The 27,553-nt window shown below is 44.6% G+C and overlaps 2 protein-coding genes across 5 annotated transcripts in view; both read right to left on the bottom strand.

Moving 5' to 3' along the window:
- The window catches only part of LOC128299008 (proteoglycan Cow), an 86,775-nt gene extending 63,712 nt beyond the window's left edge, over positions 1-23,063 (bottom strand). The window contains exon 1 of the mRNA XM_053034838.1: positions 22,935-23,063. Within this exon, the coding sequence (XP_052890798.1) occupies positions 22,935-23,063 (129 nt within the window). The remainder of the gene's footprint in view (positions 1-22,934) is intronic.
- Positions 23,064-24,722: 1,659 nt separating this feature from the next.
- LOC128299010 (inorganic pyrophosphatase) lies at positions 24,723-27,537 on the bottom strand. 4 transcript variants are annotated; one of them, XM_053034843.1, is made up of 5 exons: positions 27,391-27,537; positions 27,031-27,214; positions 25,721-26,387; positions 25,548-25,657; positions 25,169-25,339 (listed from the first exon to the last, which is right to left on the bottom strand). In XM_053034843.1, exons 2-5 carry the CDS (start codon positions 27,098-27,100, stop codon positions 25,293-25,295), a joined length of 894 nt encoding a protein of 297 aa, XP_052890803.1. In that variant the 5' UTR covers positions 27,101-27,214; positions 27,391-27,537; the 3' UTR covers positions 25,169-25,292. The 4 variants fall into 4 exon arrangements, with proteins under 4 accessions (XP_052890802.1, XP_052890803.1, XP_052890801.1 ...); XM_053034842.1 differs by lacking the exon at positions 25,169-25,339 and adding an exon at positions 24,723-25,093 and having other exon boundaries at positions 27,031-27,537; XM_053034841.1 differs by having other exon boundaries at positions 27,031-27,537.
- Positions 27,538-27,553: the final 16 nt, after the last annotated feature.

Raw genomic sequence — 27,553 nt, forward strand, 5'->3', positions numbered from 1 at the left:
TTCCGTCAAAAGTCGTTCTCTAAAATGGGCCAAGGAATGTTTTTTGTTTTGCTCGCTAATAAGCAAACAGGAAGGAAAAAAGGCAATTTCCTTCATTGTTTTTGTATGTTCCTTCTACTTTTTTGTTGTTGCTTACGATCAACCATTGTTTAGAGCTGATGATTGTGATGTTGTTGATGGTGATGTTTGCCTTGCACGGCGCACTCTTACCCAAAAGTCGTGCCTTTTTCTCGGTCCCGTGTGCGCTGGTGCGATAAATCAGTACATTATTTCCCTGCCGTATGTGTGCGTTTAGCGAATATCCATAATCTTCCGAACAGTGGTCGGCAACGGCGCAAAGGGGCACGGGTTTTTTTTTAAATTGAAAATAAAGTAGTCCACATCCCATACGATTCCCTCCCATTCTACCGTTGACAGTTGATTGCGTTGTTTACGAGTTCGTTCCTGAAAACGATCGTTTGGTGCAGGTTTTGGGAGCGGTAAAAAGGTTGTGTGGCCTTTCGGCAACGGCAGCCCGGTTCAAGGTGGGGACTGCAAAGGAATGGGAAATGCTTATGGTAATCATAAACGAGTATGAAATTGATTCGGATGCACTTCAAAGCTATCAAATGATGTTATCATCGTATCTTGTTGCTGTAGCTTGTACCGACCGTTAAGGGCGTACACGCGTTAGCAAATAACCTCAAGCCGGTTATTCTTCGTTTGTTTCTACACGAAACACACTGAGTTAGAGTATCTTGTGCATAAATATACTAACACCAAACAAAACAAGCATTGGCGAATATTGTTCATGTATGCAAGATTTATTTTTCAGTAGAAGTAAATTCAGTTTTTTATTTGTTTTCAACATTTATACACACCATGCACTTAGAAATTTTATGGTTTTCAATAATTTTTGGCTTGGAAAATTGACAGTAAGGCAAAACGGAAAGTTCTTTAAAAGCACAACGATACTTAAGTTTTTCTTTGGTATTCTACCCATCACAGATCCAGTACAACTAAAGGTAGATCAGCTATTTTCAGTGAATATTTGCAATGCCATTTTGAAAAACAATATTTGTTTACGACATCTCCTTGGCCCATGTAAGCAACCTAAAAGGACTTTACGGGCTGGGTCGTCCGGTGTCATTCTACTGACATATCCAGCCCACTGAAGGCTAACGAGTCTAATTCGCAGTACGATACCGAGTTCATCGTATTGCTCCTAAATAATATTCAGAAATGCATCGCACATAGACTAAGCTAAATCATCAAATAAAGAAAACAAACATTTGATGAGATAATGTTGTAGAATGGGTTGGATCTACTCGAAGTTTCGTTAATTCTAAACCAAATAATAGTAGAATTATTCATAGAAAATCTTGCGAACAGTTTCCTAGCATCGTTTATAATTAAACATCTTTGTTTGAGTACAAGCAAAGTGTTGTGTTGCTATTGAAGGTTGAAATTAAGTGGTTTAGTCTATCGATTCGTAAAGATGGTTTTTTATTCCTTAAAGTACCTTAGTTCTAAATACTTTTCTATATTATTTTCTTCTCAAGATACACTAGCTTCAAGATAAGAAATCTCTTAGAAACAATGCTTTGAACACACCCTCATACCATTAAATGTTTCTTCATCAGTTTTCCTTAAAACGCTGTGGAATAAACGGTGGTGGGTCGGTTTTTCCTCACCGAAACGGCATCCCAAAAGATGACCTGCAACAAAATGGTGCTATGCAGCTTTACCGACAAAATGCAGGGCGAAAAATCCGCCGCAGTCTCATCACCCGGGCACCGGTGTGCCGTCGATGCTTAGGTGCAACAGAAGCCTTTTCTATTGGAAGCGCATTTCCACCAAGCCAAGCCCGCTGGAAGCTGGCCCGATTTCAGCTGCCAATGCGCATGTGGACACACTTCCGGCAAGGTAGCACCACCGTTTGGGAAGCGGGTGATGGGGGCGCAAAGTGAAATTCCATAAATTATTCAAACTAATTTATTTTGGAGCAAAAATTTTTGTCCAACTTTCAGCCCCCGGTTGCGTTCCGTGCCGGTCCGTGCTAACGTAAGAATGTCGACAGGAAGCATTCGGGTCGGGAGCTAAAAGTTGTGTGGAGTGTGCACAATATTGAATTTCACTCTGGCAAGAATACCGTGTTTCCATTTTTTTTTCTCCTCCCGCTCCTCCAGAAGCTCCCCAAAACGGGTGTGAGAGAGATAGAAGCAGAATGAAAGATACGCAAGCAGAAGGGCCAGGAATCAGCAACGATGAAGGACGCCCGGTAGCGATAAAGCAACATTCGTACATGGGTGTGTTGAATTTGGAAGCGTTTTGCTCGCTACATTTGTGCCAGCAATCACTTGTCAGTGAGTTCGGCGAAATCATTACGGGCTCGAGAGCGGCTTATATCAAATTTAGCCACGCAAAACACGAAGGGCACAGACAAGTTTCTGCTTCGGAAAGTTTGTTGCTCGCGCGTGAGCGCGCTAGTGGAGCGTGGAGCAAATCTTTCCCAATTCTACGCGTTCCGGGCGCCACAAATAGTCGCGCACACGACCATTGAAGCAGAACTGGATAATTGTACCAAATGGATGGTTCGGTAAAGAATTGTTGGGAAGGCGAAGAAGCAGTAAAAAAGCGTCTGCACTGTATGCGCCTCCATACAGCTTAGAACGGCAAATAACAGATGAAATTGCAGTTTTATCTGCTTTGCTATAAGCATCGGCCCCGTTCGGCCGGTTTTATCATTTCTATGCACTTTCACTACGTACCACCGACAAAATGATAAATTGGCGACCTTTCACTTTTTTCCCACCATTTTCCGCGTGGCCTAATTTATGTGCTGTGCGCACACATTCACACCCGCGCTTCGGGAGAGGCGCGATTGAGTGGGCAAAGCCAAAAACAGAACTGCATGCAGTACGTTTATTGCCCGAACAACCCGTGCAAGCACAAAATAAATGAAATGCGACTAAAAAACGTGAGATACGTAGGAATTTATCATGGTTGACAACATGGCGAGCGAAAAGAAACCATCCATTGGCGCAGCAAAGCGTAAACATTAAATTGGATTCTTCATGACAAATTGGAGAAAATTTTTAATGGATTTTACTCGTCGGGCATGGCCGCGCTCATCATTCGTGGCGTGGTTTTTTTTTGTTGTTGCTTCTGTTTGTTTGTTTCGTCCATCCAGGGCATGTTGCTTTTCAACAACTTAGTTGATTAATCCGATGTGTTTTAGCTGTATATTTTGATGCGGGAAAAATAACACAACACAAACTACAACTGATGATCTCGAGGGTCGCTTCCTTTACTCGGGGAAAGCTTCTGCCGTAACGCCGTAAATAAAGCAAGTGATAAGTGGAGCATTATCCGGCAAAACGGCAAGTAAACAGTAAAATTGAAGAAGATCCTCTCAAAGCCTTCCGTTTGTCGTCCCGGCCGTTACGCTACGGAGCGATGGTTTTTATTTTTCATCCAGCGTTGCGTGATGGCTAACGAGTAGCGGGCTTGCCCGTGTCGTCGGCTTGGTAAGTGGACGGTCGCACGGTTTTGCTTCTCGATTACGGCCCGGCTGCCTTATCGGGCGACCGGTTCGAGCCCCGATGAAGCCATTTAGACGACCGTGCGGAAATAATTCAATTAGCGTACGGTGGCAGTCGCCGGTCGTCGCGGGGAAACGGTTTACACAAGTGACAATTACGAACTACCGGGCGCGACGGAAACCGGGCGAAGAAAGCGGGATGATGATGTAAATGCAGCGCAACCCCGCGATCGAACATCGAACAGTTCGGCCACACGGTTGGTTAAACGATTACCGAGAGTGTTTTATCGAACGTCGTTAGCTTAATCGTTTGGTAGATTTCTGCGCCGATGGTCACCATTTTCTGTCCGGGTCTAGCCAGCTAGCAACGAATTACTGTTGGCTCGCTATTTGATCGACATCGGGGAAGACACCGAATGTAGGTAAGTCTCCCGCAGCGTGATTGGTTTTTAAATATCGCGCACGATGGTTCCCGTTTGCCGGCAGTAGAAGATTCGCAACCTACGAGTGTGGAAAGCGTGATACTATCATTTGTCGATCCCCCGTCGTGTAGCCGATTGGTTCGTCGATTGGGTTCGTGTTTGATAGAGCTGAAGGAAATCGTTCGAGCTGCACTGGACACGTAATACCCGGTCTGATACATTGAAAAATCGAACAAAACGCGTTAGAAACATGCCCTTGCTTTCTGATATCCGGTACGAAGCACGGGTGGACGTGGTGAAGATGTGAGTAGTAATAGCTATCCATAACAGCACAGTTTGTGTCGGTCGGGATCACGACCAGTTTGACGAAAATTCCCCAAAGCCATAGTGTAACCGTCCCCAACGCTATGACAGCTTGTATGACGCAGCTCGGTTAATCAGCGGGAAGCCCTACACAGCCCTTTTCATTGAACGTCACTACGAGCCGACCCTTTCGAGGGTAGAATTCAATACTTATTGCCTTGTATGTTGGCAGTATATACAGTAAAAAACACATTGACCAAGGTCCCTTATGAAACTGTATTTTGATATTGATGCTGTTGACGGTTTTGAGAGGATCAATACGCGATTGAGCTATTGCGATCGATACGACACACGGGCGACACAATGTTTTGTTTATTTAGACTTTATCGAAAGCACGAAGGCAATTTCACATTGAGAGTTCATTATAATGATTTAAAAACTAAGGGATTAAATAAGGTAATTGATATTTTTTTTATATCCTAAATAAACACTAAAGAGAAACACTAAAGGTTTTCCTACGTTTTGTTGAAGTGGAATGCAAGGTAGATTGCTCCACTGCAAGTCCACTAAGCTCATTCTGACACACAGACCATGGAACTGTGTTCGCTGTGAAGTACTGGTTGAGAAAAACATCATTACGGACATCTAACTTCGAAGAAATAACCACTTTAGCATAACCAATTTAGCGAACGCTATGAAATCAACACAAACAGATGCAGTTTCGGACTGGCGACTCGTCGTTAGAGTAGAAATAATTAATCTAGACTGCTGCTATACGTTCGGAGTTTCCTTTAGTAATACACTGCTGCCAGAAGATGAGTAGTGTGAGTAGCTATTCATTAACTTTTTGTACAAAAAGCGAGAGTTCTGTCGAAGAAATTAACCTCAATTACAGCTATACATAAGTTATACTTTACTCTGCGATTTGTTTCGTTCGGTGGTTGAAGTAAAAGAGAGGGCGAACCCGGGTGACGTCGATCAGTGGCCTGCTGTGGCCGAAGAGACTGACCGAGTGACTCTAGCGTTTAGTCTGGTATAATATTCTCTAGTATAGAATTAACAGATATAACTTATACATCTATCCAGGCTACTACGACCAGGCCCTCTAGCGGAATCACTTCTAGAGATCATCAAATTGCTCTGTTGTAATATCACCCGAAAAGAATTATGCTTTCGCATTGCAAGCAACACATAGTGACGAATCCTCCAGAAGATAACGATACATTTCTTTGTTCTACTGGCATAACGATAGAGAACGAATTCCTACATACTTTGAAGCTCACTATGAAATACTACTTCTTATTGATACTATTACATTTCTAGAGCATATTTACCGAATGTTTAGAGTTGTGCTCTTTCTCAATCCCATGCCAAAAACAATATTGAGGACCCCCTGCACCCCGTCACGCTTCTGCGAAGTTATTTTTCGGGACAAAACTTTTCTTGTTTTCCTTGGTCTTACATCTTCTGACTTCTGACGAACATTCCGGCAAAAGTTGTACAAAGTAGCATTCTTAGTGCTATATAACACCTTCTTTAGATATAACACCAGCTCTACAAACTCTTCTCTCTAGCTCTCGGTATGTAAATCTTTAAGTCCGCTTAAAACCTTAACGATCGCGATGCCGAATTGGTGACTCCGCATGATATTGCACCGCATAGGACTTCAAGATATAATAGGTATGAATGGCGTTTGCTAGTGACAGATTATTAACGTTCTTAGTTTAACTTTAAGCTAAATAAGCCGTTCATCTACTGATAAAAACAAGTTGCTGTTTCAATAAAACATCAGCGAAATTACTTTTACTATTGATTACTGTAAACACAATCTATAAAATACTGTCCTTCTATTAAATGTAGCGATTAAGCAACATCGATTAGCCTAGATTCCATTCAAAAGTCATGGGCAAGACTCATTCTCGCTCTGGCATACAACTAAATCAATTACGGTGAATTCCTCCCAACTCCGGTGCAACAATGCAAGTGGAATTTAACCAACACGCCACACAAACACGATCATAATCTCTCTGTCCACCGCGCGTCCAATGCGCGATTCACCGTGCGCTGTTGGAAAAGCACCAGTCCAGTATGGCCGACAAATCGATAACCGAAAAACTAGAGCCAGCACCGGGCCAGCAAATATACCACAGCATTCCATTCTTCGGGACGTAATTTCGAATTTGCATAGCATTTGGAATGTCGTAATCCATCGTATCCATGTCGAATGTACGTAAATCAGAAGCCACATCGAAGCCGTCGTTTTTATACCGTCGGTCGGAACCATTCCAGCTGACTGCGAATGCAGTTGGCCATTGGCAACGTGGTGCAGCAAAATGGGAACTCGGCACAACACACGGCGTATGATTAATTGAATTTACATATTAAACCACCAAATCTGCACCCCATTCCAAAACGCCGAGTGGCTCGAGCGGAGGAAGCGGTCAGCCAGCCGGGAGATACGGTAGATTTTCCATTTCAATTTACACCAGCAACCCTTCAGCCTTTTGCTTGCTTACTTTCTTTGCCGAGAGTTCAGCCCGGACATAGTGCCCCTGGGGGAAGCATCCCACATATGGTGCGCCGTACGCTCTCGGTGGGGATGGAAGATTGCCACCGGACGATGCCCGAACGATTCGCTTATGTAAATGACTTTCATTTCGGTAAAAAGCACACGTAATCTTCCAATGAATCTTGCATCGGTAACGGTCAATACGGTTGCAGCCGGATATCTCGAAAGCAACACTCGCCCAGAGACCTTCGGTTGGCCAGGGGCCACCACTACCACTGCACCATCGACAGAACGGAGCTATAATCGCTTTTTTATGTTGGTTTTCATGGGGTAAATTAACGTCCGTTCGGGTGCTCCTATTTACTGTACGGCGGTGCCGAAGGAAGCCGTAGTGCTGGTCACATCGTCTTCCAGCCACCACTTTCGCTCGCACCATTAAGCCGTCCTGCTAGAGTGCGGTTGGTGGTTTGAAGTAAATTTGTTTGCACAGCTGCTGGCCGCTAGCGGGCTGAGCATGTCCCGGATATGGCGAGGCGGCTTGGTTGGTGCGCAAACATGTCACACCACCATTATGTGCGCTGGGTGCTGCTGGTCACATGAGGGCCCGGTCCCGGACCAGCCGGGTTCTGCCGGATTCTAGGAGGTCATTAGTGGCGAATGGTGCCAAGGTTTACACACACACGAATCGAGGGTGTTTATGAATATTGATTTTCTCGCACCTCGTGAGTAGCATCGTTACCCTTGCCCAGCGTTTAATGTTTCCGAGTTCCCTCAGCAAGGTAGACCCCGACCGACCGAGGCGACCCCGTACGTCAAAAAGGTGTTTAAAACGTACTGCTAGAGCACCGGAACAACGCACGAACTCTGGGTGCCCCACAGCGCTAGTGCCTTTTGTGTTCGGGCGCACCTAGACGACCAATAATGGTCTGCTATTTATTTCCCCTTTTTCTCGATTATCCTTATTTATGTTGAGATTTTCACCGACTCTTATCAAACCCAACCCCATAACCTTCAACGCCATTTGCCACGGCCGGACACCGGTAAAAGGGGATGGATATTCCTGATTTTGGATATTCCTGACACCGAGGACACCCACCGTCCAACGGTCAGATGATATTATTTACATAAAATGGGATATAAATTAAGCTTAGTTTATTGGGCCTGCCAGCCTGCCACAGCGGCTACCATCTCGGGACCAAGATGGGCTGAAGGATAGCGAAAGGATAACATTCAACCCGACCCTATTATCCTTCCGTACGCCGTAGAACGGCGAATCTTCCCCCTGGACCAGGAGTGTAGTCCACTAGCGAAAGTGAACGGGGTTTCTAAAACAACTGGCGACACCGGGTCCAGCAAATCATACCCGATAAACTTAGCTGATGCTTTCGTGTTTTTTTTTCGGAGGAAGTTCCTAAAAAGGGTAGGCAGTTTAGTTGGTTTACTTTCACGGCTCGACAGCCATTGATGGTCCATTAGCAACATCAATCAACTTTGTTTGCCGGAGTTCCATCACCAAACCGAACCGTCTAGGAGCGGGGGTTCTTTCGGGGTTCCGTTTGGAATGTGTCACCTCAAATGTAAAAGCTCGCGGTAAGCGTTGTGCAACGGCACACCAGGTTTGCCCGAACCGGGCGACAGATTGCGTGCGAGACAGTACACCCGAATGTGTCCTTACCGTTTTGGAGTATTTTACCTCTCTGTTTCATCATCTTCATCTAGCCAATAAACTTGGGCCCTTTTTTTCTCAACAAAAGCATCACATTTACACAAAAAAAAACTCAGAAAAAGAAGGAGTAGAAATAGACAATCCACTCTAGGTCGAGATTTTAATCAGTGATGTGACGCGCAAACTTATCCGATCCGTAGGGCTTTGGGGAACTAACAACACCAAAAAAACGGGAAGAGTTTTGCACGACCGAACAGGATATACGGTTGGTGGTGGTAGAGAATAAATCAGTCACTCAAAGTTTTGATTTTTTCCTTTTCCTCGCCTAAACTCCGGTCTTCCGTTTCGTGCAACATTGTCCGTGACCGGAAAGGCCTCCTATCCGTACAGCAAACCATCTCCTGGAGAATGGTGTCAGTGTTTCTTCGTCTAACAATTCGTCCTAAGCAGCAGCCAGAAAGTCAGGTCTTCGGAGGGCGATAGAAACAACAGTGAAAAGAAAATACACACAGTTCCCAGCCCAAAGTGTCATCCGAAGCAGATAACACGACAGCTAGTTGGAGTCGGGAGGGGGCAGGGATGATAAGGAGTGGAAACTTTGTGCTTTTTTTTCTTCTCTTGTGTTTCTATCCTGGCCAAACTTCTCATCCCAAAACAAAAAGGTGTAAAAAAAAAAGTTAAACAAACAACACACAAACGCCGGGAAAGAAAAATTCGAACCCATTCCGTCAGCGAAGCGACGGACCCGGGCGAGAATCACTGGCGCCATCAGAAAAAATGACTTTGAGTTTATGCTAATGATGTAGCGTTCCCAGTTGTTCCATCCCTTATCCCCCCTCCAGAGCACTGAGCTTACGGCAGGCGGATGATAGAGAGCACTAGATAATCTCGGCAAAAAGTGGGTGATGATGGCCATCGTTTGCTTTTTCCCGATCCCTGCTCATTCAATTTTGGAGACCTTTCCCCTGCTGAGGTGGTGTATGATTTTCGAAACTTTGTACACTTTCTGGTCCGCTACCGCCACCGCCAAACACACCCCATCGCATTGCGTGGATGTCTCGTCAACTTTTTGCGAAGACAAACAGAGAAAGTTTTTGTTCCGGCAGTTCCGGCACGCCAAACGCACCCGGACAATAATAAGCGTGATGACACCTTGGTGGTACCAACATTCTGGCTCAAGCAGTTGCGCTCGCACCCGTCTTGGGGGGAGCAGATGTTACGGGGCAGACAAAAGCTCAACCGGGGGAGCTATTCCGAGATGGAGACTTTGGTGGCGGCGGTGGTCAGTTGCAGCAAAACCATCCGCAGAAGAAGTGTGAAAAAGTTATTTTGTTACCGGATGAGCAATTGTGACGAATCAAAGCGAGCGAACGGTAAAGTTGTACGCAATAGCCTATGGCCTTATTGTGCACTTTGCCGGACAGTTAGTAAGCTACTTTCGATGCTGCAACGATGGGCACTGCCCGTGCTCGGTTCTAATGTACACAAGATTATCTTCAAATGAAGCTTTGTTCGGTATAATATATTCAACGATATTCGTCGGTGAGTTTCTGGACATCATACGGTTGTTTTGCTTCCAGCAGTTCTAGCAGAACTTCTCGACGGATATAATTGAGCTGGCCTTTAGCAAGTAATCCACACCATCTTGGGAAGAACTGTGCTTTGAGCGCTTTCTCTCACAGCACACGCGATAACCCAAAGCAATCGTCCACACCGTGAGAGGAATAACAAAATAGGTCCAGCGCACACAGTAGCTCCGGTCGGGGCTGTCGCGAACGGAAAACTTTTGGCCAGAATTGTAGCTCCCCACGTGCGACCACGAACAATCAAACGTTCATTACATCGCCGCTGATTTTCGGGATGGTACGACGGTGCTAATTGAATTTCAATTCATCGCACCTCGAAACATCGACACATGGGTTATTGTAGCTTTTGGATTGTCGGTGGAGAGAATCTTCATGGAGAACCCACTTTCTTGCCGGGGAAGCCTGTTCGTATGCAGGAGGCACCATAGCGAGGGAACTGCCCGATTCGCCGAAGCGCCTACGGACTAACAACTCCTCAGAACCTATGCCGGATGATCCGCTAGGACATTTACGTCAGCGAGGGTTCTTGTAGCTTTTTGAGTGACAGTGCATGGACGTTGCTCTGAAGCACACACAGTGGGACTGAGACCGTCGATGTTGTTCATTGCAAGATCATCTTGACGTCAAGAATGAGACATTTAACACAAAGCCTGATTGAATTTGTCATTATTCTACGTTGTGTTTTTATGAAAATGAACTTAAATAATACCAAATATTATTATATTATTATTATACGAAGTTTGACAAAGTTTATATAATTTTTCTTTTCGTTCATTTGATGATGTGTACTATCACTTCTGGGGTCTTCTTTTCAATTTTTTTTCGCGAATCCAGATAGACCCAAGACCAGTAGCTTTGACTGATTGCCTTCGTTTATCGAATTAAGTAACATTCAGCTTCTTTCACCGCTGTATGGGAATTTTGAGTTCGCTGCGTGTTCTACATGTATAAGGGATGTTTCACTCTCTAAAGCGTTTTCTTTTTCTTGCTTCATCTTTAACCTATCAGAAATTCGTCCGGAGTTGGATGTTATTGATTGTTTTCCAGACACTTTGATAGTCGGGCAGCTAAATATGTTTCCAAGTTAGTATGGAGTTTGACACAAGATCGATAAATGTTTCCATCTCTTTAGCTAATTCGAAAGACTGAGTTCGATGCGTGGAACAGTAAGATGGGTCATTGAGGAACCTATTCAGATAAGAACAGGATCGCAACTATCGTTATAGGTGTTATAGGCCTAATTCGGATGCACGAATCAACTGTTCGGAAAACATGAATAAATAGTCTAATACACATGCATTACGCATGGATTAAGCATGGATTGAAGGATACTGTTGTTATATACTATACAATGTGTATATTTAAAACAAAAATAATAGACATGCACCTGCAGGACCTTAATCAGATGTAATTAATATTGATATATTACATATTATACGATGTAACGTTGTAATTTGTATGTTTATACAGATGCTTGGACATCTTGTAACTCTGTCATCTTTTCACACGTATGATGTGGATCGTTCATCTAACTGAAGTGAGAAAGATGAGATCATTTAAGGATTCTTTTCAAATTAAAGTGGTATATTGAGAGATAAAAGTATAACTTTTCTTCTTTCTCTCCGAGCTACTACAAGCTGAAATCGATTATTTTAGAAAACTCTCTCAAATAACGCGCTTTCAAAGCTTTTTACATTACAGCCCTTTTGCAATCGCAAATGAATGCACAAGTGCCAACAAGTGGACAAGATCGCGGATCTATCTCAACGCATTCTAGTTCACCTTTCTGCTACTTACTTCAGCTTCACCTACTTTCTGCTTATAACCTTGTCTGTTACCCTCGAAAACCCTGTGTTGGAGAAAGCTTTTTACATAATCAATAAATAATGATGTCAATGCCGAGTAGTCTGAAGTTATCCACGATGCCACGTCAAGGTACGATAACTTCATGAAATATCATTCCCATGTCCGATGGTTGCAAAAAACCCAACAAAAAGCTCTAGGTGAGAGATCATCAACGCAGAACACACAGAACACGCGAGGGCAAATGTTTTATTCAGTTCCGTAACAGCGTAACGTTTTGCATATAAAGTTTTCCCGCGCCGTCCTACGTTTAAAACTATTTCAACACATTGAATCGACATATACGGCAGATCTTCTTTACCTTTTTTTGCGAAACACGCCCTTGGCGCTCCACATATTCGTCGACATTATCCCACCACATTAGCGATGATTCAACGCACTATTATGGCGTATGTGTTATCAATTTTGTACGTATTTCCGGCAGCGTTCCCCGTTGCCGGTGTTCCAGCGGCAACAACCAAAAAACGAGGACACACTTCCGTTGCGCTCACTTTTTGGAGTTGTCGGGCGCTAAACTCTTCTGCAGCAGCGGTGGTACGCCTTTTCGTGTCTCGCGGCCGATTGAATATTTCATTTCACACCCCGGGGCACACACACCACAGGCCCTGCAAACCATTTGGAGGAAGCAGTTGGCCGCGTACCATGTTGCGCATTCGACGAGCAAATGGTGGATTCGATGAGAAAAAAAAAACGCGCTGGATGGAAAAATGGCGAAACGCGAACATGCCCCGATTGGGAACCATTGTTGAGAGCGGGAAACGATTTTGCATTGAATTTGCATAAAACATACTTTTTCGGAAATCGGGCCCGAATCGACGGTTCGCGGTTTGTTCCTACTTGGGCTTCATCCGTTTCCTTAATGCCGTTTTCACTGCTGTACCGTTTCACCGGGCGACGGCGTACAAGTGAAAATCGCATAATCGGTTTCCGATTTCGCAGAACATCCTCTTCACCAGTGCGAGAGAGAGAGAGAGAGAGAGAGAGAGAGAGAGAGAGAGAGAGAGAGAGAGATATCTTCGGGTCCGTCAGTCGGTATGGCACTTCGAACATTCCCACCACAATGTTCCGCTGGAAGCGAAAGAACTTGGAAGAAGAAATAATGTTCCATCTCCGGCAGGTGCCCCCGTCCCATGGACGGGTGGCGAATCAAGCACCATTAGAAGAAATTGATTTGACATCCACAAGCACTCTTCAAATCATTTACTCTTTTTTTTTCTTTAAGATATTGTGAAGCAGCAGCAATGCGCTTTCAATTCGTGCTGAACGTCGATGATTCGTAGTACGCGCACTAAACTATATAGGAAATAAAATATTTCGGGCTAATCGTTGCAAGGGTTTTCCGGAATTGATTTTATAGTAGAAATCACAAATTAATTCGGAAAATATAAAATTGGCAGTAGAGTATTCTTGTAGCAACTGACTTTGATGTAAATATCTGTGTTGTTTTAAACCGATTTTGACAGCTGATCTTCGCTTGACAGGTGACAGTACCGACATAGTGCTATAGTAGGCTATTTAATTAACGATGGCTAAAACGTTTCAAACTAACCTAAAAGATGTAAAAAATCTATATTAAATGATATAAAATCGAGGGTGGTTTGTTGGTGACCTAATATATTACATTCCTCAGAACTGTCAAAATCCCAGCTAAGAATTTATTCACCTCACAAGCCCAATTAGCCGAACGCCATCCAATGGAGGTTGGACGCTTTAACTCCAGCATCTAGCAACCAGTTTTCCGCGACGACTCAATCGATTTCAAACCTTTCCCACCCCACCTTATACTACGCTTGTACCGAATCGAAACAACGTTACTTTGCCACATCACGGAGCGTCAAAGGTAAAGTCAAATCCCATGTTTTCTATCGAGCCGGAAAACTGTCCAATTCTTACTCACTCACGCACGACCACCATGTTCGTGCGCAAGTACAAGTACCCATACACACATTTTCTCAACAACTTCTAACCAAAAAAAAAAACACAAAAACTACACCCACCACCCACTGATGATCTTTCGGCTAACTTTAGCGCCCCCCAAAAAAACTTTGTTCCGAATGGAAAGTTTCCCGTGCACGTCCGCTCATTGCCGAAAAACCCCCACGAACATCATACAACCCCCTACTACTTCCGGCTGCGTGCTTCCGGCCCGAAAGTTTCCCCGGTCGGTGGTAAGGAATTTTTGCCCCTGCGAAACGAGACTTAAAACAAAGCGGACTAAAATTAAGGTACCACTCTCCCCATCACCCAGCTGGAACCGACCCGTTGCCCTGGTCCGAGTGTGCTCTACCACGACCGAATGCTAACGAAACGCCGTCTAGGTCAGAAAACTCCAACCCCCAACCCTCCTCCCTCAACCTTCCCAAACGGAACGGTTCCAAACGATCCAACGTCACGGCGGCTCGATTTTCGGTAAAGGTTTCTCGGTCGAAGCAAAAGTTGACTGCGCGCAAAAACCCCAAAATGGAGATTTAATGCAAAGCAAGTCCGAGGAACTTCCATTCCCCTCCTCCACACCACCCCCCTCCGGTCCGGTAAATTGCTGTACGTAAATTGGTGCACGGGTGGTGGTCATGCTCCTGGACCTGGAGTTATAGAAAGAAATATAACGAAATCGACACTTTTGCATACCGTGCACACCGTGCTTTCGTCGGCAGCCGGCGAATGAAATATTCAAAGTTTGATTTCTGGTGCGCATTCATTTGCTTGCCCGGTGTGTCATGTCATGTGTTCGGCTTCAGTTTGCCGCCGGTACCGGGGAAGACAGCAAATGAAGACATCTTCAAACGAAACCGACATTCCTTACCCTGGGCCTGACCTCACAAACCGTACGTCGTCACACACACACACCGATTGGACTGACCTCATTTCTTGTGCCCGATGATGTGGGAAGATATGTTTGTGCTAGGGTCTTTCCTTTCGAAGGACTTGGAACGTCCTTCCGCACCATTCTGCTGCCAGGTGCCCGTCATACATAGGCCGATTCGATTTACATTCTTTACGTTGCGCCAGAAGTTCTTGCGTTTGAAGATAGGCATGTCCGACCAGGAAGCCAACGTAACCATCGTGTGGCCCCCGTTGTCGGTCCGGGTGGAACCGCAACCACAGGAAAGCCGCTCTCGCGGTGAGAGTGTCTGTTTGTGTGCCCTTGTGTAATGTTCACACAAACAGCACACACACACCACAACACGGTGGCGGCCAGCTCTACATCTGTCCCTCGCACACACACACCAGGCCTAGTGCAAATTGGGATTTAAAAATTCATTTCCCAGATGCAAATGGGGTTCGCTCTAGCGGTTCTGTTTCATTTGTTTGTTCTCCCCTGTTGCCCCCGATGCGCCCCTTTTCTACGTCAATTCATTCATTTCCAAATTCGCAAAACCCATTCCCATTGCCACCGTGCGCGCTTCCGGTGTGTGCTTTCCGACCAAGGGCAGGTTGCGATACTCGGTACACCATCGGGGTGCTTGCTTATCAACACAGCTTCAGCTTGTATTGCAAAAAAGACGAGAAGGGAAAATAGAGAGGAACAAAAATAAATAACAACAAATAAAACCACAGGAAAAAAACCTGATGTGCTAAGCACTCACCTGTCGGTGGAAGTGATAAATGCTATTGACACTAAATGGTAGGCTGCTGATGGTGCAAGGTGCGGCCATCTTGCTTGGTGGAAGCGCAAGAAAACCTTGCCAGACCTTCCATTGCCTTTGGAGCTACTAATGCAAAAAGGGGCGGAAACGTTTACCTGGGGACCATTTAAATCATCCGAACTGTGTGGTTTTGGGGGGGGGTGAGCCCTCCACCTGGCAAATGTTGGCAATGGCTGGAACAAGGCACTGACGCATGAGGAATGGGTTATTTTTCGAGATGATAAATGTTGCTTCCATTTGTTCTCACCCGCTAAGAATGAGATATGGTTGCAGGGCTGATCTGAAGTGCCCGTGTGTGTGTGTTGTGGGAGGGAATTCTTCCCCATTTTTAACATGAATGATATCGTTAAGGTTATATTTATTCTACACTGCACACCTTTCCCTTGCGCACCATCCGGCCCGGGTATTGTATGCATACAACAACAGAAAGAAAATCGCTCAGAAAAGCATTTCAAAGCCATTTTCTAATGCCCCTGCCCCCCTACAAAAAAAAGGACAGTGGGTGGTTGGTACTTTTAGTGGGGAGTGGGATGGTTTGTTTTTTTTGTAGGTCCCTCTTCTTTGTTCCGCATACGGAAGCATCCAACTGCTATCTGTGAACAACCGACCGGAGAGAAAGAGTGAAGTAACTGACGACTAGCGAAGAATTTTCAGTCGACCTGCATACCAACGGTGCTAAAAATTGCAGCAAAGTGACACCGAAGGCATGCTTTCACAGACACACGAACCAAAACTGCACTATCTGCAGCAAGGTGCTGCCGGAACTGGTTTCGAGAACGACTTTATTCTCATTGCGAAGTACTTCTGTCCGTTAGTGTCGGAAAAAAAATGCACTGGAAATGGTTACGAATGGTTTTGCTTGGCTTAGAGAAGGGTTCCAATTCCTGGACCTCGGCTAGTGTTGGATGCAGCAATGAAACACTGCATCTCGATAGGCGACATATCGAAGATATGTTCTCTGCACACACTGAACTGATCAGTATAAACGCAACCGTTGCAACCGCTTCAACACATCGCAAGCCAATTTGTCTGCGGTCTAATGTGGCCACTAAAGGCACCCTCGGAGCATCGGTGTTGTAGTAAAATTTTATTTTTTCTTTTATACCCCGAAAATCCCAACTCATCGGTTATATAAAGCGGTTTTTATTATAATAAAAAAACCCCCGCATCCTTGCTGGGACGATCGTTAGCGCGCGTGAGCCGCGTCACGGTTGAAGGAACGCGCGGACGCAAAATTGCGATTTCCAATGATGGGCCAGTAGCTGTTTTTGCCTTTCGAACCGCAACCGCATAGCATCGCAGTGTTTCGGTAGGAAACATAAACAAGGGAAGGAAATAAAACTGCAAACGTTACGAGATGGTTTTGGCGCTGTTCTCGCCCGTCAGCCCGACTGGCGCCTAGTGGGTCTTCGTTCTTTTTTTTTTTTTTGCTGTTTTGGCCTGGTCTATCTGTCTGTCTGTCTGTTCTGTGTGTCCTACCGTTTCCGCTCAGCATCGATGCGTCGTCCCCGTCTAAAGCTAGCACCAAATGGACGGTGGCAGCCACCACCTTCTGGATTGTAGTGGCTAAGTATTATGTAAGCTTTCTGGGCAATTTTTCTCGGTGCAGCTTTCGCAGAAACAATTAATGAGTGTTTTTTCTTGGGTCCAAAAAGAAGCCAAAAAGGCGTTAGAACTATTTACACTTGTTGATGAGATTGTTGTACGTGAACAGTATAGCCGAGTTGCACGTATATGGAGGATCTGTTGGACGAAAATTGCAGCTCGGTTAGAAAGTTATTACAGCAGAAGATTATTGTTTTTTCCTCGTTGTTACTTTACATCGAATATTGCATCGGAAATATGGCTAAGCTCGATCATCCGGTCTCAAGCGACGGAGCCCTTTTCCACGTTATCCAAACTGGTAGTGGAAGGTTGGTTACAATGTAAAACAAAAAAAAATGTTTGGATATGTAATCTTTATTATCTTTAGGTCTCTCTGTTGGATGCAAGACTTATTTACTTGCTAGTTCGTTTAGTACCAGCATGGCAATCAGGATAAGGAGTACCTGTATCACAGCCACCCTTGATGCCTGAATCTCTGTTCTAGAGATATGATGTACTGAGACGGTACTTCGATGAGGACGGGACGGCTAGGGTGGGTTGAAACCCTACGACAACTCTCGATAAAATCCAGCACGAAATTCTCCTTCACCGAGTGCTGGAAAATCTTTCTTAATCTACGGGGAACAAGCAGTGGAAATTCAGTGGAATGCATGCGGATACCTTGTTTGGAAAATGTATTGCAAACTGTGGAAATTCCCTTCCAAAAGCTACAGAAAATCCCCACGATAAATTCCAAGGAAAAATCATTGGAAAAAGTATTGGAAGCTGCTAGATGATACGCTGGAAAATGCATGGAAATTGCTGTGGTGAACTACCCAAGGATAACGGAAGAGAATTCTGCGAATGACGAGAAAGTTCATGAAAAATGGTTCGACAGCTTATGAATTACTGCAGGGAAAAACCGCTTATAATAAATTGCAGCTCAATCCGTGGAAAGCGTCGGAAAAATCCGTTGAAACGGGACAACTGTCGTTAAAAGTCAATTGTCAATTGTGGAAAATTCCTTCTAAAAATGAGCAGATCCGGTGTGAGTGTTGAGTAAACGTGTGATTTTGAGTAAGCGAAGTCATCCGAAATCCACAAAAGTCAGCCATTCGGAGTAATCGAGTAGTAATAGGAGTAAATCGGAGCAGCGGAATCGATTGCCTGCTGAAGGAAGGATAAACTGAGTGGAAAAAAAAATCAGGCATTTACTCAAAAAGTGCTTAATTTCAACAGAAAGCTTACAGTTGAAGCGAAAGCTCTCGCGCGTGTCAAACGAAAAGTTGACTCGCACGAGTTCTTATCAATTCAGTTCAAAAATATAACTTCAAAATACCACTTTCAACGAAACTCATAATCAAAACTTTCAGTCATATAAATTAATATTAACATTGAATTCACTAAGGCAACCCGTATTAAATGTTCAATTCGTGTAAATAGCTGTGTTAGTCCCCATTGAAATAATGCTGCCGCTTGGGAGTAGAAATGGTGGTAGCAGTAGTAGTAGTTACATCACAAACAATAATAGTCATCCATTGTTAATAATAGTTTACGATACGATAAAAGCTAACAATAACAATACCGAATTATTACGCACCGAATTCAACGTGGAAAGAAACCATAATTAAGCACAAAACCACATCCAGCATGGGACAAACCATGGGACCGTAGCAAAGGCGGAAATGTTGCCAACCGGCCGTACCACTGTCCATGTCCAAAACCATCCCCCCCGGTAAACAACAACACAACTTGTGATGTTTAATGCTGTACATCCAAAAATCCTTTCATGCTATTAGCTTGGACCCACCGCTCGGGCACCGCCACCGCAATGGGGTAGAAAACTTTACCAAGCCGGTCTAATTGCTTACCGCAGAACGCCAGCCGAAATTTTCCCACCCACCCAGGGTCGATCCAGCACCGAGCGGAGCTTTCGGTGTGGAGTGTTTTTTGCCGACCGAACCCGAACCCATAGCGTTTCAATAGCGATGCGAGACGGACACATACGTGCATACGTTTGTGCCGCATGTACCTTAATTTTCCGAAACGATAGAAACGTCCAAACCAATAGGCTACAAACCGTTTACGGTGCCCAGGACCCCGTACGGGATGAAACACTAGCCGGTGGCCGTTGCGCTAGGTTGAGGAATCAGGCATTGGGGCAAAGTGAAATTAATCTGTCGAACCATTCAATTTCCCTTTTGTCCAGCATGAACGCCCAATGAGGTTGGGGAGGTGGGTTTTTTTTGGTTGCTCTTCAAGACAATCTTCCTTACGGGATGAAGCGCTTCGGCCTGATGGAAGCAGAAGGAATTACGTTCCGTTCCGTGTACCGGTTAAGATGGGTTCGTTTCGTCAATCGGTTTGCCACACAAAGCACACAGCCGGGTACGGTGAAAATCGCACGCTAAGCCTCCCCCGGAAAAAAGCGGAACGAAAAGGGAAACACGGTTAAAGGAATGCGCAGAAGGAAGAGGAAACCATACAAACACAAAAAAAAACACAACTTCCCCAGAAAAGTATGTAGATCTTCGTTTCCGAGCGATTTCATTCCGCCACCATTCAGCCATCGATGGCGCGGCAGCTTAGTTTCCTGCACCCGGATCGAAAGGCAAACAATCAATTTCCGTCGATTCGGTCGTCGATAGTATGGCCTGGAACTGTGGGAACTGTTTTTGGAGTTGGAATTTTGCGCGTCGATGGCTTGGCGACACCGGCCCGGATCAAAGCGTCACCATCACGGAACCAAATCCATTCCATTCCGGGTATTTTCCGTCGTGTGTTGGATTGGATTTTCTCCAACACTTTGCTCGCGGTGCTTGCGGTGACCTTGCTTCGATCGCATAATTCGCATTCAATTTGATTTACGCATCGACATCCCGTGGGATGTGCTGGGTTTATTGAGTTTTTCTTGAGTGCCGGATTGGTGGGGGGGTTTGTTTTGTTGCTGATAGGAGACGCTCGGGAGAACACTTTCTTTCCCCAACTCCGTTCTAGGCTCGCTAGAAGAGATTCTGGTTGTCCATTTTTTTTTTACCTTTCTACATCTCAAGCTTGATTTATGTTGTATATACACATAGGCCACATAATTCACGTCAGCCTTCAAACTGTTTTGCTGTAATAAATTCCAGCTAACTACAGGGTGTATTATAATCGGTGCCGTAACTATAGAACCTCCTGGTTTTGATGAAGTAAGATTTATTTTAATGTGGATAGTAAATGCCGGCACACGCTTTCAACATTTCAAAAAAAGATGTCAGAGACAACATCACAATATGACAAAGTTTTGGTACGTCAGTTATACTTGAGCGTATTTTTGGCGTAGGCAATTCATTGTTGCCTTCATTATTAAAGATTTCATTATCAATGTCATATCGAGAATTTGACAACCCTTTTCGAAACAAAAAACATTTAAGAGACATTTTCATTATTAAAAATGATGTTAAGTTATATGTGTTATTGTGTAAAATTTGATTTACTAGAATAATATAAAGAACCAGTTAGTGGCCTTATACTTGCGGTAGATGAAACAAATTGTTGTACTGGCAGAGCATATTCATTATTCACTATAACTTCCTACAATATCGCTTTTATCCATCTCTTCAGTTATTGATAGTATTCTCAAAAAACCCATTGTTACTCTTAGGCTACGAATTCTAGCGGAAACTCATTATTTCTTTTTTAACTCACTTGAAATCCAACTAACAATTCGCTAAGTTTATAAATGACCCAAACGAGCGTTGATGGAGTAGTTTCGTAACAATAATAGCCCTATCATTAATACTGTTAGTGGTTTTTAATTGGTAATATTAAAATGCCATAAGATAAGATGATAATCTTTGGTTTTGTCGTAATAAATCATGTACCAGCATCCAAAAGGACCCTATGACGAAGGACATCAGCAAATTGTGATACGACATGCTTCTGTCCCACTGTTTATCAAGTTTGGAGCTTTTAGAAGAGTGTAGTAGGAAGTAATTGCTGTTGAACGTGATAAGATAAACGTTTAAAGTAATAATTGTTGTTGCCAAATGTATAAATTATGTGTTTTTGCTTTCAAAAACAACAGGGAACGAACATTCCAAGCCATGAACCAGTAGTTATATACATTTCAATATTAAATGAAACCGATTCTATATTCATGTTTTCATGCTGTGTATGGTACACCCTGTACCACTCCACTAGTCGCCGATATATTGCTGACACTATCTTAGGGACGTGCATACAATGGCATAACCACGCGTCGTCCTTCTCTAAACAGTGAATGATGAACCAAGCGCCAATCCAACGAAAACACAGATCAAATGCTCATTATCAAGTCCATCTTCCGGTTTTGCACCTCGTTCGTCGGCTTGGTCGGCTTCCGCGACCCACACAGCCGTGGTGTGTGTGGCGCCGTGTGAGCGGACGTATCATAATCCGTCGCACTGTGCGCACCGTACCGGGTAGGTATAACGACCAGATTATGACATGCTAATTAATTTCAATGGTTTGTCATCGTTTCCAGCGTCCTTTCAAGTACGGGGTTCGTCTTACTAACTAACTAGTACCACGAACACGGGAACAGTGCCCGGCTGGAGTTAAACTTCATTTTCCAAGCACGGGAGCAACATTTTCAATCGCTTTGCAACAGTCTCCCCAGACTCCCCTGGTAAGTAGACGTGGCCCGTTTGGCCGGGTTAGTGCTCATCTTATTAGCTGGCTGGCCAGTGTACGGGGTCGTGCCTGTCGTAATGGCACACACGGACACACGGAACGGTCCCACCTGCACAATCCAGACGATCCGCTCGCCGATTGTAGGACGGTAGGCAGAAGCCACCGTACCGCACCAGAACATATTTGTCGCGTAACTTAATTAAACCATTTGTACGCCAACCCCGGAAGAACTGGCACATGTATGCTTGCCTGTGACTGTGTGTGTGTGTGTGTGTGTGTGTATGTGTGTGTGTGTGTGATGTATGTATGTATCAGGCACAACGGTGTTCCACATGCTTCAGCGAAGCGTAACGCGAGTTACTGGTGCGCAGTGCGACGTAGCGACAGACAACCCGGGGGATCTCGGGTGGAACCTCTTTTAGGGTGCCACCTTCTTCGGTACCGACGGGCACCACCGGAAACTGGTGCCGTGACAGGCAAACTGTAATTGAGATAACCCCGTAATCTTTGTCCTTCGGCACAACAGAGCGCACACACGCACGCAGCGGAAAGGTCCTGTTGCTGTAATCTGTCGTTCGCCCACAACGGAGCGTCGTTAAATTGGGTAAAACATGACTCAGATGGAGTGCGATAGAGAGAAGAATAACAGAGAAAGAAAGAGAGAGAGAGAGAAGAGGAGAAAGAAAGCGACAAATCGTTAAACTGGCAACTCAATACTGGCCGTAGTTATCTTTCGTGGAAAATTCTAGGAAAATTGCTGCTCGCGCCGCACGACATGGGCAACGAAAAACTCCAATCCAGCTTAACAACGTGATCGTTTGGCTAACTTTTTTTGTCCCCCCCCCCCCCCCCCCCCACTTCCGGTAACATCCATTTAAATGTCGCAGCAACTCACGCGGTCAGACGCAACAACTACTGGGCGCCTCCATTGATTATGTAAATAAAGGCAATGGCATCGCTCCCAGTGCCGGTCCATCGCGGTGCCCGCTATTGTTAATGAGCGCTCGTAATAATCGAACTTTAAATGGCACTGCCCAAACAGAACCACAATTTAATTATAGGATAAGTTTTAAATCAAATTAAGCCCCACGGGGGGTTATTTTTCACTGCATTGTTAATGGGTTTATGCTTTGCAGTATGGTACATTTCGCGTTTGGATGAAAAGTGGTACTTACCTCATCGATGAACTCAAAGTCACCATCGCCGTACTTGTTGTTGATCAGCTTCTTCTTGGCATCGACCGCGTACGAACCGATCGTGGCCAGCACTAGAAACACGGTGAAGGTAAACCACAGCTTATGCATCTTGCTCACTTGTACAGACACACACACACACACAGACACTCACGCACGCGATAATAACGGGGACGGTAATGAGGAAAACTTGCCACACTCGTGTCGTCTTGTCTGCCACTTCCCGGGCCACCTACAACCAATCACCGTTTGGCTGTATGTATACACAGAACCGGACCGAAAACACTGGTACCGACCTGCTGGTAGGGAGAGGGCCTTTTCCCGTTTTCACCAGAAAACACTTGATGCCTTGTTGACCTGGAGCTGTGTTGCTTCTTCACCGTAACAACTCTCTGGGTAAATCCTTTCCCGTCGGTTGGGTGGTCGTTTTTTTTTCTCTCTGTTGCAAGCTTCACAACAACAACCAAAAAACTCCACGTCGATTCACCTTCTAAAGCACGTCTCTGTTTTGATCCGTTAGGTGGAATGGTGCACTGGTCGTGGTTGAGACACCGCCGTTCACCTTCTTTTCACCCACGATACAAACGCCACTCACCACCGTGGAATACCTGGATGATAGTAGAGTGGATTATAAAAAAAAATGCTTTCAAATACCACACACACACACACAAGCGTGTACAATACTCCTGCACACCATACACACACACACACGCACGCACACAAGATATTCGCACAATGCGTAGTTGATGACTCCACAGAGCACGGGGATTTCACTAGCACCGCACGGATGCGTACGCTTCCGATGCGATGAAAAGCACGAGTACGATTGAAAAGTGTGCCATCCGTGCGTCCACAGTGCGGCAGGATGGCCCGATACCGTTGCCGTCCTTATTCGTTCAATGGACGGCAATGGGGGAGTTTTGGTGCGGGTGCTTCCTCGCCCCGTGCCGTCTCGTCCTGCCTTTGTGATGCGAGTTTATCCGGCGAGTTTGCGCAGTCCGAACCCCATTCCAGCAGACATTCCGTGACATTCCATGACACAAGGATTCAACAGTGAAGGACGATAGTGGGCCGTACTGCTGGGCGCTTCGGCTTTCACTTGGTAACGCTTCCACCTGTCTGTCAAATGATTATTGCAGTTAGAAATTCAAATGGGTTCGTTGAGATTTTTATCCGCGTGAACGAAGTGTGTTTTAGTGGGCAATATTATTTTACCGATTTGAAGGCGTGACCGATTAGTGACCGATTTGAAGGAGAGTAATGTTTACTTATGTAGCTATTTTTTTAAAACTCGAAAAAACAACATATTATGTTCAACCCTCCAAAGTGTACTACCCCCTTAAGATTTTAGGAATAATGCATGCATACTTTCAGGCGCTTTCAATTGCACCCGCTAAGATCAATAATCTTTTACTGAAGAAATCGAAAACAAATAGCTTTAACGCGTGGATCCTTAAAAAACAAATTCGAAAAGCCACGTTATGTTTCATGCAATTTAATGGACAGGTAAATGGCATGCATGAATTACAGTTGAATAGTTAACCCACAAAACCGTTCGTTTGTTACGAAACCGGATCAGTCAACCTAACTGGTGCGGTAATATTAGTATTAAAGAAACGGTAATGTTAGTATTGAAGAAATGTTACAATATTTCCGGATAAAAGTTATCCATCCACCGTAGTGCCATTGGTTAAGTAAATATTTCAAATAGTTCTCAATTTCATACAACACGCCGCAAGAAAAGATACAACGGAAGGAATTGCCATTATTTTAAACGAGCTATAATTAACGGACGTGGATTGAATTTATTCCTTCGGTTAATTACACTTTTTATTAAATGCCATTAACACTTTTTCTCACTAGCAGTAGTTACACACCAAGTTTTCCGTGGTTTAAGCGACCAAATACAAGTTAAACAATGTGCAATTTTCGATTAAAATAAATATTTCACCTAAACACGATGCGTGCGTGGGGTGATGATTTTGACCAAATTATCAAAAGTCCACACATTGTTTGCGTATCAAGTTTACCACAGTATCGGTGTGTATGCAGTTGAATGTGTCTTTTTGTTCAACGATCAATTGCTGATACATTCGCGGTTTCAGTTCCTTAGTTAAGCGATATGTAGTGCCATTTGCCAACTGCGGAAAGATATATAATGTAGTACAGTATAAACTTTTATATAATTTTAAAAGAATTTAAAACTAATGAATTAGTGCGTTATTGTAACTCATCGTATATTGACCATTTAGTTTATTTATCTATTAAAAAAAAACACAATCACCATCAACTACTTTCACCATCTAAGTCTAGTAAAACATGCTCCATTTAGGCAGGTTCTTACAGCTTCGAGTAGCTGTTCTCCGACCGGAAGTGCCATTTGTGGACTACACGGTACAACAATTTAACGGAAAATTGAAAAAGAGGAAAAAAGCAAACAAAAAAAAGAAGCATTAGCAACGTAAATCTACTGTATGTACATGCAATGGTAGGTGACATGCTCAACGACTAGAACAAAACTACAGCCCTATGTTTTTACTTATAATACCCGTGAAGGCATGCTGCTGGAGAACATAAAAGCAAAGTGATACTTACGCGCTTCACTAGCAGGTTCGGGATTACCACCGGTGGCGCTCTTGACAAACACTTCATCCGCGGCATCATTAGCTACCAGATAGGGTGATCCATCGACTGTAGTGTTCAGGCTATAAAGAAACCATCATATTAAACATTATTTGCCAAACACAAAAAGATGTTTTCTTATTTACCAAGAAATTCCATTATTGTCCACCTCCTTATTAACCAACTGCTGCCAAAACCGGTGCGTGTCAGCGACCGTTTTCGTCGCGAATGCCGCATCCTTCGCTTCGCCATTGAAAGCGAACTGATTTTCCGGTTTGCCGTCCGGGATCTTGTAGATCTTGAACCATTCGACCGAGGCACGCAGCAAACCCGGAAATACAGTCTCAACATCAGCGATGTCGTTCAGCTGGTCGGCAACCGGATCGTTCACGTTAATGGTGATAATCTTCCAGTCGGTTTCGCCTTCGTCGATAAGCGCAATGGTGCCGAGAATTTTCACCTGCATCACCTCACCGCGCTTGGCAATACGTGATCCAATTTCCAGCACATCGATCGGATCATTGTCACCCTTGCAGCCAGTATCCGCATCCAGATGGTCCGGGTTTTCCCATGTTTGCGGGAAGGCACCATAGTTCCAGATGTAGCCATGATGCGGAAAGCAATTGGCGACGAAGCGCAGTTTGCCCTTTTTCACATCCTGCTTGATCGGATTCAAGCCCTCGCCCAAGCTGATTTCCATCTTCGCATTTGTCCAGCGCGGGACCTCCACCACCATATTGTACACGGTGTGCTCATCGTTCGCGTACAGCGGAATGTCATGCAAAGGTGAAATGGACTGTCCGTTTTCGTTCTCTGTAATGAAAGGAAAGTACGCAAAAGATGATTTTACAGCTACTCCAATCGACAATTGTCGCGTGTGCATCTATCATAAAGCAATTAACTTGTCGGTGACAATCGTCCCCGGGAGCGATCTTTATCGCAATTCATTACTCAGAAGTAATGTTTCCCGCGCTGCAGCCTGATAAGTTCGTGTTCTAATCGGTGAAAGATATCAACAATCGGTTGCTTCGTGGCGGACCACCTTCCGTAATCGACACCTTCGGCGTTTAGCCGTGCTGCTAGTTGTGCAAGTGTCTAAACATCACACAATCCCCATGCTTATCAGGCGATAACGCAAAGCTACTCAGAAGGTCACCACTACTTCCGCGAATGTAAATTCTTGTCCCCGTTAGCACGCGTCAAGTTCTCGGTCGTTCGGTGCTCCGGGGGGTAAGCATAGTTTCACCAACCGCCGAATGCGCGGTTTAGCTATTTTTAGGTTATGCAATTTAACTTTACCACTCCGCAACGAAGGCCGATTAAAGCGCCATTAAAAATGCAACTACAGCACACGATGTATGAACTTTAATTGAGAAAAATCGATTACTTCCTCATTTGCTACGGACATAAAATGTTACGTTGGAATGAATTTTGTGTTCGTTCCGCCTATACTCACTGAAGTACACCCGGTAGTCCGTGGAGTTGGGAGCGCCACGTTCCGCAATCTGATATTTGCTGGCCGTCATCGTTGGTGTGTTGTTGGCAAATTCACGAACCGAATGCTTGAAACGCGAGACCGAAACCGGACGCAGAATGTTGATGTTGCTGGAAACACTGGAAAGATGAGCACCGCAAAAACGCTGCACGCCCGTTGCCGCAAAAAACGAAGAATGACAACGTGTTGACGTTGAGTTAGCGAGAAAGCTACGCTTGTGCGAAAGGTGTGCGGTTGCTGGGAATGGGGCAGATGTTGAAGCGAAGGATGCGCGCCTAACATAGCGCCACCAACACACTATCGGTTGCATGATTACCTCACCTTTTCCACCTTATATTACGCAAATTACGCAAGTTTTACAACTAAACACACGCAAAAAACGCTGTGCAACACAAAAAACTCTAGCAATGCTGTTTACACATAGTGTAGCACGTAGAAAAACATGAGATTATATCCAAAAGGCCGGCTGATTTCATCGGAAGGG

This window comes from Anopheles moucheti, chromosome 2, assembly GCF_943734755.1.
Source record: "Anopheles moucheti chromosome 2, idAnoMoucSN_F20_07, whole genome shotgun sequence".
NCBI classification, from domain to species: domain Eukaryota; kingdom Metazoa; phylum Arthropoda; class Insecta; order Diptera; family Culicidae; genus Anopheles; species Anopheles moucheti.